This window comes from Camelus dromedarius, chromosome 34 (assembly GCF_036321535.1).
Source record: "Camelus dromedarius isolate mCamDro1 chromosome 34, mCamDro1.pat, whole genome shotgun sequence".
NCBI lineage: Eukaryota > Metazoa > Chordata > Mammalia > Artiodactyla > Camelidae > Camelus > Camelus dromedarius.
The window spans coordinates 14,623,083-14,636,500 of NC_087469.1; the positions used below are offsets into that span (position 1 = coordinate 14,623,083).

Below are 13,418 nucleotides of genomic sequence, written 5' to 3' on the forward strand. Positions count from 1 at the left end.
TTAAAAAGGAGATTCAATTTTCCTCTACAATTCCCCGTGATGTATAAAGTGAGCACTCACAAGATACCAGATTATCAGTTACAAGGCCTTCACAGCCTTTTCCAAAGTTTCTTCACATCCAGGACCTTAATTTATTTTCAAAACAACTCTGTGAAATGGTCAGGACATCTACCTTTTTTAAAGGTAGTATTTTTGCTTGCTTGTTTGTTTGTTTTACTGAAGTGTAGTTGATTTACAATGATGTGTTAGTTTCAGGTGTACAGCAAAGTAACTCGGTTATACATATATTTTCTTTTTCAGATTCTTTTCCACTATAGGTTATTACGAGACATTGAATATAGCTCCCTGTACTATTCAGTAGGTCCTTGTTGTTTGTCTATTTTATAGATAGCAGTGTATATCTGTTAATCCCAAACTCCTAATTTATCCCTCTGCCCCTGAGGTAGAATGTTTTTTGAACTGGATGAAACTCTGGCTTTCTAAGTACTGTAACTAGGGCAATAGCCATGAATTAACGACTCTGTGTTGAGACCAATTAAACAGGGAACAGAACCAGATCTGCCAAAGTTGTTCCCACTGTGACCACTCAAACCAGCAACCCCACCCCCAAACTATTTAGGACCCCAGGCCAACTCCCGTTATAGTTTCGAAGAGTTACAACTCGCTCTACAAATATTTGTACATTCAGGACCTCAAAAACCCAAGGTCTCTGGAAAGGAAAAAAAAAAAGGTGGAGGAGGGAGCAGTCTTGCTTACTCCCCCCTTCACAATAAACAAAGTAAAGGCTGTCAGTGTGCTAGAATTTAATAAGGCTCAGATTCCTATGGGAAGAAGTGGGTTGTTACATGCTATTCTGAGCTTTAATAGACTCAGCTAGACTTTAATTATTATTATAGCGCATGTAAAAAAGGCAACAAAAGGACCACTCAGGTAGGATGCAGCTCATGGGGTTACTATACATTACAAAAATGGTATTTATCAAGACATAAAATCCTGGGGGTGGGGAGGAACTTAAAGATCTAAAAAGATGTAATCTAAACAAGTTAGCTTAGGGCTTCAGATTTCTCATATTTAAAGTGAGGCAGTTGGACAACTAGATATTTCTCTCGTCCCTTCAGCTATGACTATGATGTCCAAGCCTCCCTCTACCCTCTATTTACATAAAATAATCACACCAGCCAAATGCTACTCAAGCAGCGCCCGCATTACACCTGTCTTAGAGCTAACACTGTTGAGCAGAGCCATTCCTATTTTGGCTCGGCAGAACAGATCAACACACGCACACACACGTACATGTACACGTCCACAGAGGTGTATAAACGTATGCAACACTTAACTACCTTCTTTATTTGAGGATTCTTAAGGTTTACTAAAATTAGCAACTATTTCTTCCTTCCCTAAACACCACCACAAGGGATAATTATAGTTAAATAATAATTAGATAGTAATAATTAGAACCTAATCCTTGGTATTTACTGAAGGCTTTCTACTACCAGACCCCATTCTAAGCACTTTACAGGTATTAACTCTGAATTCTCACATCAGCCGTATGAGGAGGGTGCCTTCACTAATGCCCACTGATAGAAGGTTTGAATTTAAATTAAGTCAAATTTGAATTAATTTGAGTAATATTGATATTCTAATACCAGTACTTCAAATTAAGTCATCACCACCTAAAATCAGCAAAATATAAAGAATATTATACATTCCATTAGAAAAATAAGTTTGAATAAGATTAAGGCAAATATACAGATGGGTACTGTTTGACAGTACGGTGACGCTCTATTCCCAATGACAGCCAGCCTTTCAGACTCTGAACGCTATACTTACCAAGCGCCCACCTGAAAAATGTCTGCAATGTCATTTTCAGGAGTTTAGAAAACCAGAAGTATTCATGTCCCAAAGAGGTCAGACTTTGGGCTTTCTCCCAAATGACAGCTCTCTGCAGGACAACTACAAGCTTAACACACATATCAGAAGCGGAGACCAAGATTCGTCGGGTTCGCGTTAAGGCCAAAAAAGGCAGTCCTACACTTCACTGCTGTTGGTAAGAACGTATATATTTAGAGACTGCTGGATTCATTAAGATATACTTCAAATCACTTTGTCCCCTACTGTCAAAGGAAACCATCCACCCGAGAAGAACCTCTAATGGAAACTCACCGACTGTGAGGATGGCTTCCGCCTGGGCGGTGCCATGTTCGTTTGCAGCTTCGCAGGTGTACTTCCCGGCCTGTTCCCGAGTCATAGCCTGAATGTAGAGAGAGCTTGAGCCCCGCAGGGACGTGATGAAGTAGACAGGCTCCAGATCAGAACCCCCAGGTCTTAATAAGTGGGATTTTCGGGATTCAGATCTAAGAACTCGAGACGGATGGCCGGTTAGCAATCCACGCCTGTCATACCAACGAATGGCTGGAACTGGCAGTCCGCTGGCATTGCAGGACAAAGTCACAGAGTCGCCATCGGCCACCTCTGCACTTGCTGGCTCTGCAGTTATAACTGGCTTGAGTCCACTGTCTATTAAAAAAAGTAATTCACATACAAAAAATTAAGAACATTGTAGTACCTACCATGCAAAATAACTTCATCCAGTGGCATAAATGTTCTCAATGTCGTGCACAGGCAGCTCTCTTAGAAACATCTTCTTTTGGTTTTGTTTTTTGTTTGTCTGTCTGTCTGTTTTTGGTGGGGAGGTAATGAGATTCATTTTATTTATTTATTTTAATAGAGGTGCTGGGGATTGAACCCAGGACCCTCGTGCATGCTAAGCATGCTCTCTACAACTAGCTCCTTCCTCCCCCCGGAAACACCTTTTATACGTGTGTTTCTAAACAGTGCTTTACACGCAGAGCAGTGTGGTGAACACGTCCATTCACTGAAATAACACTGTTTACAATGTTATGAGCAAGGAGTGATGCAGTACTAACAGTAATGATTAGAACAAAGATATCTCCCTCCTTGTTAATTTGCTTCTCAACTTTCCCAAGTCAATAAAAAAAAAAGGATTTTTCATAGTTGTGGGCTCCTGGACACTTCTGACATAGGTTGCCTGTCCTTCAGAAAGAAAGGAATGTATATAAAGGAATGTACAGGGAGCTTTCCAATAGGTCTCCTCAGCACATCTGACCACTGTAAATACAGAACATGCGAAGCCAAAACCTCAGATTTTAACACGAAAAAGGTGTAAAGGAATATAAAACTAAATAGTAGTCCTTTAAAAAAATAGTAGATTCTGGCAGGGGGAGGGGGGTGGTAAAATCTGATTATAAAAATATTGAGAGAAGAATCTGTTCTGAATTATAGTTGGTAAACATATTTCTGACCATACACATGAAAAAAGTTTTATTTCTAAATGAAAGTGGCACCAACTCCTTCCTTTTGGTCCCAGGAATTTGGCAGGGGTGGGGAGGGGGGTATATTTTTAAGAGATCTCACAATAGGATACTGATTACAAATGACATCTTCTCTAGCATGTCTTTCTCCTTCTCCAGCTCTACTTCTTATGTTTGACAAAATCAGCCAACACCTGGCAAAAATTCAGAAATCTGATAACCAGTCTAGTAAGTGTAAAATGCTATCTCACGGGTCGTAACCTGCATTTCCCTCAGTAGTCATGAGGCTGAACATCTTTTCATGTGTTTATATGCCACTCATTTTTCCTCTTCTGTGAAATGTCTTTTGTCCATTTTTCTGTTGGGTTCTTTATCTTTTTTGCAATGGTTCAGAGTTCTCTATACACACTAGGTACTGTTCTTTCATTAGTTACATATGTTACTAAGTATCTTCTCTCAGTTCATTGCTTTTCATTTCATTTTTAATGGTATCTTTTCACAACGAGGACGGTTTAACTTTAATGTAGTCATTCCAATCTTTTCTTAAAAGTTAGCCTAAAATACCTTGCTAAAAACGTTTACCCAGATCATATAGATATTCTCCTATATTTTCTACAAAAACGTTGCCATTTTGCCTTTCATAGACAGGTCTTTAATCCAATGGAAACGTGTCTTTGTGTACAATGTGAGTTAGAGATTTGATTTCTTCTTTTTCTCCATTTTGATAACCAAGTATTGCATATCAAAACTCAAAATGGATATCCTCCCCCTTGGTGATCGACAATGCCCCTTAGGTCAAGTCCTTTTGGGTAAATGTCTTTTTGGTGGTCTCAGATCTAATATTCGTCTGTTCCTGTACCAGTGATAAAACACTTTCTTAATTACTACACATTATCGGGTATGCGCTAATATCTGGTAAAGCAAGTCTCCCACATTCTTATTCTTTTTCTTTCAGAGTAACTGAGCTATCACTGGGCCTTTGATCATCCATATAAATTTTAGGATCAGTCTGTCAAAGTCCTCAAAACACTGGTAGGATTTAACTGGAACTGCATAGATCTACAGAAAGTTTCTGGAAAGACCTGACAATTATATAATACTGAATTTTGATATCCTTGAACCGTTTCATCTTTCTATAAACCTGGGTCTTTTTAATGTTGCTAATATAAAAAGGTGATTTAAAAAAAAATTATTTATTTATTTATTGCAGGAGGAAGGTATTTAGGTTTATTTATTTAGTTAGTTTTTTGACGGAGGTGCTGGGGATTGAACATAGGACCTTGTGCACGCTAAGCATGTACTCTACCACTTGAGCTAACCCCTCTGCCCAAAAAGGTGACTTTTAAATTACACTTTCTGTCTGTTGCTGGTTATAATTGTTAATTTTACACAGCAACTCGACTGGGCTAAGGGATGCCCAGAAAACTGGGTGTGTCTGTGAGGGTGCTTCCAGAAAAAATTAGCATTTGAATTGGTAAACTGAGTACAGCAGACGGCCCCCTCCAGAGTGGGTGGGCACCATCCAATCTGCTGAGCGCCTCAAGAGAACACAAATGTAGAGGAAGAGTGAATCCTCTCTCTATGCCTGAGCTGAGCCATCCATTTCACGCCTAGGACAGCAGACATCAGTGCTCCAGGATCTCTGGCTTTCACACTTTGGTCGAGCCTTCAGCAGTCAGCTCCCCTTCCCTGCAACTGATCTGCATCGTCGCTTTCCTCCAGTTCCAGTTTGCAGACAGCAGACTTGGCCTCCATAACCGTGCGAGCGAGCCACTTGCTATAATAAATCTCCTCTATGTATCCTATTGGCTCTGTTTCTCTGGAGAAGCCTGGCTAGTACACTGGTATACAGAACAGCAACTGATTCTTGCTTACTGGCCTTCATCCAGCCACCTTTGCTAAATGCTCTTATTATTTCTAATAATTTGCCAAAAAACTATTGAGGATTCTCTATGTAGACAATCATAGCAGCTGTAAATAACAGTTGGGTTTCTTTCTTTCTTTCTTATCCTTACATATTTTATTTCTTTTTCTTGTTATTCTGTGCTGGTTAGAATCTCCACTGTGATGACAACTGAGAGAGATTTTAAAGGGAATACTTCTAACTTTTCACCATTAAAAGTAATGTTTCCTGTAAGTTTTTGTTAGATAATCTTTATCGAGTTAAGAAAGCTCCCTTCTTAACAATATTCAATATCTTGTAATAGCCTATAGTGAGAAAGAATATGAAAAAGAATATATATGCATAACTATGCTGTACACCAGAAATTTACTCAACATTGTAAACCGACTACACTTCAATTAAAAAAAAAGTTCCCTTCTATTTCTGTTTATCTAAGAGTGTCTAACGTGAATACTGGATTATGTCAAATGTTTTTTCTGCTTCTACTGAGATAACCATATTGTTTTTCTCCTTTATTCAATAAATGGAATGAATGATACTTTATATTTCCTGATGTATTACTGGAATAACTCCTTAGTCAAACTTTATCTTTACTGACTATTTTATCTTAATTTTCTATCTAACTGATTTCTGCCTATATCTTTATTATCTGCTTTCTTTGTTTTCTGTAAGTCTATTCTCTTATTTTACTTAGTTCACTAATTTTCAGTTTTACTAGCTTTCTTTTATAAGCATTTAAGGCTATAAATTCTTTTTATGTTCCATTTTCTCATACCTCACACAATTTGATTTTGACATTCATTATCATGGAAAGCATTTTAAATTTCCCTTACGATTTTTTGACCCAGCTATGGAGAAGAATAATTTTAAATTTCTAAATACATGCCAGTTAAAATTACTTTGTATTATTACCTTCTAAATTAATTGCATCAAGTTCAGAGAACTGGTCTGTATCACACAGATTCTTTGAAATTTGAAATATTTATAACTCATAAACAAAAGGTTAATTTCCTTAATAGTTAAAGAACTTGTATAAATAAGAAAAAAGACCAACAACCTAATTTAAAATGGGTAGAAGACAATGAACAGGCAATACACAGGAAAGCAAATTCAAACAGCTCATAAACACATGATAAGATGCCCAACTTCACTCGTAATAATAAGAAAAGTACAGATCAAAAGGTGTGCTTTTAAAAAACCTATCAGATTGGCAAAGATTAAACAGAAATTTTGACAACTGTTTGGTGAGGGTACGAGGAAACAGGCAGTTACACGCTACTGGTGGGAGAATGAACTGGTTAACAATTCTGGAGAGCAATGGTATCTATCAAAATTACCAAGGCATATATGCTTTTATTCAGCAAGTGCACTTCTAGGAATTTATTTTACAGATATTCATACATGTAATAATGCAAATAATGTCATGTAATAATAATAATAATGTCACACAAAATAATCTATGTAGAAGGACATTTATTATAGACTCCTTATAGCAGCAAAGGATAAGAACTAGCCATCAATGAGGTACTAGTCAAATCATCATAACTATACAATGGAAGACTGAGCAGGCATTTTTAAAAAGAAATGAAAATACTCTTTAATGTCCAAGATACATGTTAAATGATATATGAAAAATTCAAGGTAATTTTTAAAGGCAAAATTCAAGGTAATTTACATGAATGCTACCACTACTTCTGTAAAAAAAATAAATAAATAAATAAACCCAGATGTTATTAAATGCACACACACACTCACATGGTACATGCGACTGATTATGCACGTGCATACAAGGATATTCAAGAAACTGATAAAACTAGTTCAAAAGAGAAATCTGGCTGGCTGTGGGATAAGAGTGAGACTTTCACCATTTACCTTTAGAAATTATACCTTTTTTAAACTACATGGTATCTGGCAAAAAATATTTTTAAAAAAATTTTAATGAGTGTGATTAAATAAGGCTGTTTCTTCATGGAAATGCCTGCCTGCAATTAGAAACGAACATGGAAAGCGAACACACTTCTGTTATGGTGACAGGATTATTTCCTTTTAATAAAAATGATTTAATTTTAACCACAACAAAAGCCCATCTGTAAAGTAAAATTTCCTGATTACCTAACCTAAAAGCCTACCTTTTTCAATTTCAAGTCTCCCAGTAGACTGCATAAATCCAATCCCATTGTCTGCTACACACTGATACAGCCCGGAATCTTCCGTGGTAACATCACTGATTTTCAATCCATTTCCCGCAGTTCGATGCCGTGGGGACGGACGAATGGGCTGTGCATTGTGAAACCAGGTACGGTTGGGGGCTGGGTTCCCATGAACCTCACAGGTAAATTGCACCGTGGCACCCAGAGACACGGTCTGATCGTGCAGTCCTTTAGAAATTGAAGCATGTTCTGAAAACAAAACGTATCAATTAAATTCTAGCCCTCAAGATGTACTTTTTAAACTGTTGCATGAGTCATATAAGACCTCCTCTCTACCGATAACTAGTTGAAACTAAATTGCATTGTTTACTTACACTCTCCCATCCTCGGTGGTCATCAAGAAAAAATTAGAAATGTATTAACTTTCCTCCAGTAGGGTAAACCATATGTTACTAATACGTTATAGCCTCTTTGTATAGACCTCTCCATGCACTTAACTCCCAACACAACACAACAAATACACACACACATACACACAAGCATCGTTTCTAATCTCAGGCTTCCCTGAGCATTTGTTTCAGGTGATCTGTCTGAAATAAAGTAATCGTTTCCCTGGACTTCCCACTCAGCAAGAGCCAAAACAGAAGAACGCTTATTTGCAAGTTTTGTTCTTTTGATGGTCAGTTCTGTGTTGAGGCCAGGTGTATGCTATGTAAACCAGGCAAAAATCTTCCTTTAGTATCTCCAGCAAATCACTTTTTACCCGGACAAAGTAAATCACGTACTGGCACTTGTAACACATGCCCAAATTAAGAGATTTTGCATATGAATCTAGCCCTAATGATCATGAAACTTTAAAGCCCACTTGCCGTACACACATTAATTCCAGTGTAACCTGTGTCAGGCTACTGTTGTGAATAAACAGTAGCCTGAAGGTTTACAAAAATTATATTTACTACAAAACTACTTGCTACCTATGTTTTTCTCATTTTCATGAAAAGCTGTTTTGATAAAAGAAAACATTTTCTGCTGTTACACATGATAGTGAGATAAGTAGCCAGAAGGGAAGAAAAGAATAGCTTTATCTAGAGAGTAACACAGAAACGTGGCTGAAAATAACGCAAATTTCACAAGCCAGCTAAAAGAAGGTGAAAGCATTCCAAAGGGAAAAGGAAAAGAAACTGATTTCTTTCCGAGATGACGTTTTCTAGCTGGCACTCTCAGTTATCACTACTGGATACTGCACACTGACACAGCCCAGAATCTTCCATCCTGTAAATCCTGTCTCTCTCCTCGTCACTGAGAAAGAAGGACAAGGATCTGTACTGTGTAACCAGGTGAGGGGTGAGGTTCCCCAAAACATCTCAGCTGAAATGCTCTGTGTCCCCCAGAAGTACTGCGCAATTCAGCTGTCCTTTAGAAAAATGAAGCTTGTTCTGGCTTCTGGGGCAGCTATTTCTAGATAGTCCCTGCTCCATTCACAAACGGATTTCCATTCAAACATGTTAGACCAGAAAAATAGCCAGGCTTGAGGAAGAGTTAAACAAGTAACACCTTACCAAGTACGTTCACCATGTAGGTCACATGTTTGACCTCTCCAGACCTGTTCCCCACCACGCAGGAGTAGTTGCCGGAGTCCGCTGGGTCAATGCTGTTTGTGGCAAGATGAGCATACAGCCTTCTCCAGCTGCCTCCCAGCTCAGCATCCTGGCCGTCCTTCAGCCAGTGCACCTGAGAAGCTGGGATGCCACTCACCACACACTCCAGGGTCACAGGGCTGTGAGACAGGACAGCTAATGCCTGTGGAAGGGTGGGGTGAAGGATGTGAAAGCCATCTGAAGAAGGGCCTGGAAAAAGAAGGGAGAACAAAAAAAAATCATTATGACTACTAAATATTCCCTTTCCAACATCTTCCTTAACAAAGCTGTAAAGTTTCCCATCTTCCCATTTATTCTTCTTTACACTACGAGATCCTAGCTGGTAACTAAACTCATTTTCAGTTGAGAATTAAAATGGAAAGATGCGGTGATCCCTTAGGGCTACTTCAAAATTAGCAGTTTGGAAATGTTGAATTTCCCACAAGGACAAGGACTCCGACTTCACTGCGCTTCTGACTTCTGCTGATACCTCAACTCAAACAGCATAAGTTAACAACCAGCTATGACTTATCACATCTGAAAGGGAACAGACACATATTTTTTCACAATTCACAGTTAGCCATCAGTTTGATTACCACTGATACAAAGTTCTATCTTCTCTATATTTTCTTTTTATTTGAGCCAAGGGCAAAGTTCCCCACATGTATTCCACTCTGTCACCTTGACCAAAATTCTCTTCAAAAAAGTCATTATATTTTTAAAACGTGTACAGTGTTATTCTATAATGCATTTATTTATGCCTGTAATCTTTTATAAGACTTTCTCATGATAAGCAAGCAGGGTCTAAAAGAAAAATGAACTCTCATGTCCCAACTTTCTATGAGGAGTGCTTCCGAGGACTCCTCTGAGTGACCGTTATTCCCCCCAATACTTACGACTCACAAGGAGCTTTTGGCCAATGGGTTCAACTTTTAATTCATGTGTGACAGGATTAAAAGCTGCACATTTATAGGACCCCTTGTCCTCTAGGGATACATTCAAAATCTGCAGATTTCCCGAAGGCAGGATTAAGTAATTCTCTGAGGAAGGAAGGGCATGCAGTTAGGTCTTTCTCTTTATGAAGGACACCAGTTAAAACTAACAGAGGTTGATCATTAGACTTTAAATTTAGGCGTGACATGAGCAGCAAATTGGGGAAAATTCATTAAATGAAAGAATAGGAAAGTCAAGGCAGGGAAAAAAGAAAAGTGAATGGTACTAGAAGTAAGAAGATCAAACCCATTAGAGCCTCTGACCACAGATCACTCACTGAGAACATCAAAACACAAGAGGCACATTTGGACCGAGACACACCGACCACAGCCACCATCCTGGGCAGATCTCGGCCTACAGCACTGATCACCCCGTATGCATTCACATCTTCATTCATTTCTTCTCAAATATATGTCCTGAGAGCCTATTTCCTGCCAATGTGGCCAGGGGAACGAGTGCTACAGTGATGAGGTAGCAGACAAAGAAAGCTCTGGACTCACGCAGCCGATGTTCCAGTGCAGGGATGGGGAGGCAGAGAAAGGGGAAAATGACAAACAAGCAAATAAAAAGACAAAAATATACCGCGAGGGAAAAAGCGAAGCTGCGTAAAGGGGACAGAAAGCAACACGGCTTATTATTTTAGATGGAGCCTGAGGGTGAGCTTCTCAAAGGAAATGGTTTCTGAGCAGATTCCTCAATGGGCTGAAGGTGTGAGCCCTGGGGGGTGGGACTCGGATCACTTCTACACTGATGTTCCCTTTCTATACTGTAACCACTTGTTCTCATCTGCACCTGAGTCCCGAGAGGAGCGATAATCCAGCTTATGCGTTTTTGTCCACAGTCCCCAGCACACAGAGCTTACTGACATTGTTCCGTGGGCGCCACGGGCTTTTCGTGAGCAGTCTCACCTGTGGAGTGCCTCAGCCACTTTCCCCGGATCTTGTAGCGCACCTCAGCTTTGGGGTTACTATCTGGTACCTTGCAGCCAATGAAACCAGTACTTTTTTCTTCGGCGGTAATAACGTGCTTTGTTGATGAACCGAAGTCACCAAGAACTGAAAAAAAATTAAGTGCGTAAGTAGAGGGATAAATACATGCATGCAAATTTGAACTCTCTTTCCCAAAGGAAATTTAAAAACTAAAAACATCTGCAACATGGTGGTTGGTGGCAGCTCATCCCAGGTCCCAGAGGAGCAGGAACTTCTTATCTCAGAAGGTGGCTGGGTTAGAGGTGCACAGCTGGGGGCTGGGGCTAAGCCACGGCACCCTTTTCCAGAAATCGATGCTTCCAGGAGACTACAAGACAAGCAAGCTGTTCTAAAAACATTAGGGAGAACTGTGAAGCACAGTTTTTCCCGTTCTGTCAAGATAAATCCTTCTTAATCCAGTCTCTCATCAAAACCCACTTTCCCTATGCATCTTTATTCTGTTTGTAGCTACTTGCATTGCAATAAAATGGTTTATAAGAATGAACCTAGGACATCGGGGGAAAAAAAGCAATGCATCATTTGCACTATCTGAATACACTAACTCGGTCTCAATTTCTCTCAGTTTAAGTTTAGTACGGATGGAGCTTGCATGGAACAGCTTTTTATTACCTCCAATGCTGAGAGCATTCTGCAGCCTGCCCCCAGGAATTCAGCCCTCCCGTGCGTATCTTGGAGCTGTCCATGGGTCACAGCTCTACAAAAACATTTACTCTTCTCAGTTATGACAAACTCACTACTCCTGGGGAATCCAGATTTGTTCTGTAAATAGGGGTGCCCTCACAAAGACGTTTTCCGTGACTGGAAGCCATCACCGTTTGAAAGGCAGATGGCTCAGACTTACTAAGAAAACCACGCACTCCAGATTTTCCGTAAGTTTAATATTCACTATTCCTTTCTTTACAGTCAGTTTTCCCACTTCTTTAGCCTGGTTTCAATTAAATAAATGAAAATCACTCTGAAAACCACTATCAGTCCTTGGCGTGATTTTTCCAGGGACTGCATGAAATAACTGCGTCAAAGCAAACAGCAGCTTTTGTGCTGTTGGTATTAAGGACTCTGAAATACTCACAGAGAAATTCAGATGCATGTTAGGAAATTGTTCTAACTCATTTCCATCCCCCTTGTTACAGATGAAGACACTCGGCTAGGCTTACAGAAAGTCAAGCACATTTATTTCCCCAGGTGAAGCGCACAGTAAGCGTCAAGGGATGAGAACTCATATGTGTCTGACTCCAACGCCCATGCTCATCCCATTACTCAAAAAATGCAAGTATTAACAGTAATCTCAGGAAAAAGCATCTATAACAGGAACAAAACTAGACTCACCTGCAATGGATACAGTTGCAGGACCGCTCACAACTGCACCGACGCTGTTGTTGGCAATGCACTGGTAATCACCCGAAAGGGAGGGGTTGAGAGAAAGAATAGTCAGCGTGCCCCGATGAACCTTAATCTGGTCCTCGTTTCTGTCCAATCTTTTTCCATTATGCAACCATGAGATATGCGCGGTCACAGGTTTAGCAGAACAGTGCAGCACTACAGGTCCACCAAGTTTCTGGACAGCAGACAATGGCTCAGAAGTAAAAAAAGGTGCCAAGTCTACAAGAGAACATTCCCCGTGTGCAAAGGGGTGCGGGGAGTGGGAGAGAAGAGGGCATCAGGGGAGAGAGAAAGAAGAGTACATTAAATACACTTCATCCAAATCAATACAACTCAAGGCAATCCCTTATTTTTATCTGTATGCTATGGCCTTTAGAGCTTGTAAAAGTTCTAGGGACATTCTTTCTTATGTTTTGAAAGAAAAAGAGCAACATACTGCCATAGAACTTCACAGTTTGGGCAGAATAGATAAGAATCCTTATGCTATAAATCAAACAAAACACTAACTTTATAAATGAGAGACGGCAAACTGCTTTTTTAATGAAGGCGTTTTTAAGAAATGGAAGTTAATGGGGGGAGGGTACAGCTCAGTGGTACAGCACGTACTTAGCATGCACGAGGTCCTGGGTTCAATCTCCAGTACCTCCATCAAAAAAATAATAATTAAAAAAAATTTTTTTAAGAAATGGAAGAATCTGAAAAAGAGAAGATGACTTTTATTAAATAAAAAGAATTATCTCCCATGTTACCAATAGGAATTGACTTTAAGGGCAAATTATTTTTATAGATAAAGGCTATGGTACTTCTTGACTACTTCCTTTTAATATAAAATAATGTTCAACTTGTAAGAAAACAGAAGCAGAAAGTCAAGAAGCCAAACTGAAATACAAAGTCTATTTTTTTTTTTTTGGATATAAGGATAAACAGGGTATCAATCTCAATATTTTTATTTAGTGTTCAGAATAGTTTCATCTCTTACGTCTGTTCCTCCAGGAACTTGGCGGGGAGGGGTTTCCACACTCAAGTATCAAAAT

The 13,418-nt window shown here is 39.4% G+C and overlaps 1 protein-coding gene across 4 annotated transcripts in view; it reads right to left on the reverse strand.

The window, feature by feature from the left end:
- Positions 1–13,418, reverse strand: part of CDON (cell adhesion associated, oncogene regulated) — an 87,354-nt gene that overhangs the window by 41,072 nt on the left and 32,864 nt on the right. For all 4 annotated transcript variants that reach the window (XR_010378953.1, XR_010378954.1, XM_031443418.2 and 1 more), the window contains exons 3-8: positions 12,331–12,603; positions 10,924–11,070; positions 9,919–10,062; positions 8,945–9,232; positions 7,365–7,634; positions 2,164–2,517 (exon numbers count right to left, since the gene is read on the reverse strand). Coding sequence is in view for 2 of the 4 variants with exons in the window: in XM_031443418.2 (XP_031299278.2) it covers positions 2,164–2,517; positions 7,365–7,634; positions 8,945–9,232; positions 9,919–10,062; positions 10,924–11,070; positions 12,331–12,603 (1,476 nt within the window). In the remaining 2 variants the exon portion in view is untranslated. The remainder of the gene's footprint in view (positions 1–2,163; positions 2,518–7,364; positions 7,635–8,944; positions 9,233–9,918; positions 10,063–10,923; positions 11,071–12,330; positions 12,604–13,418) is intronic.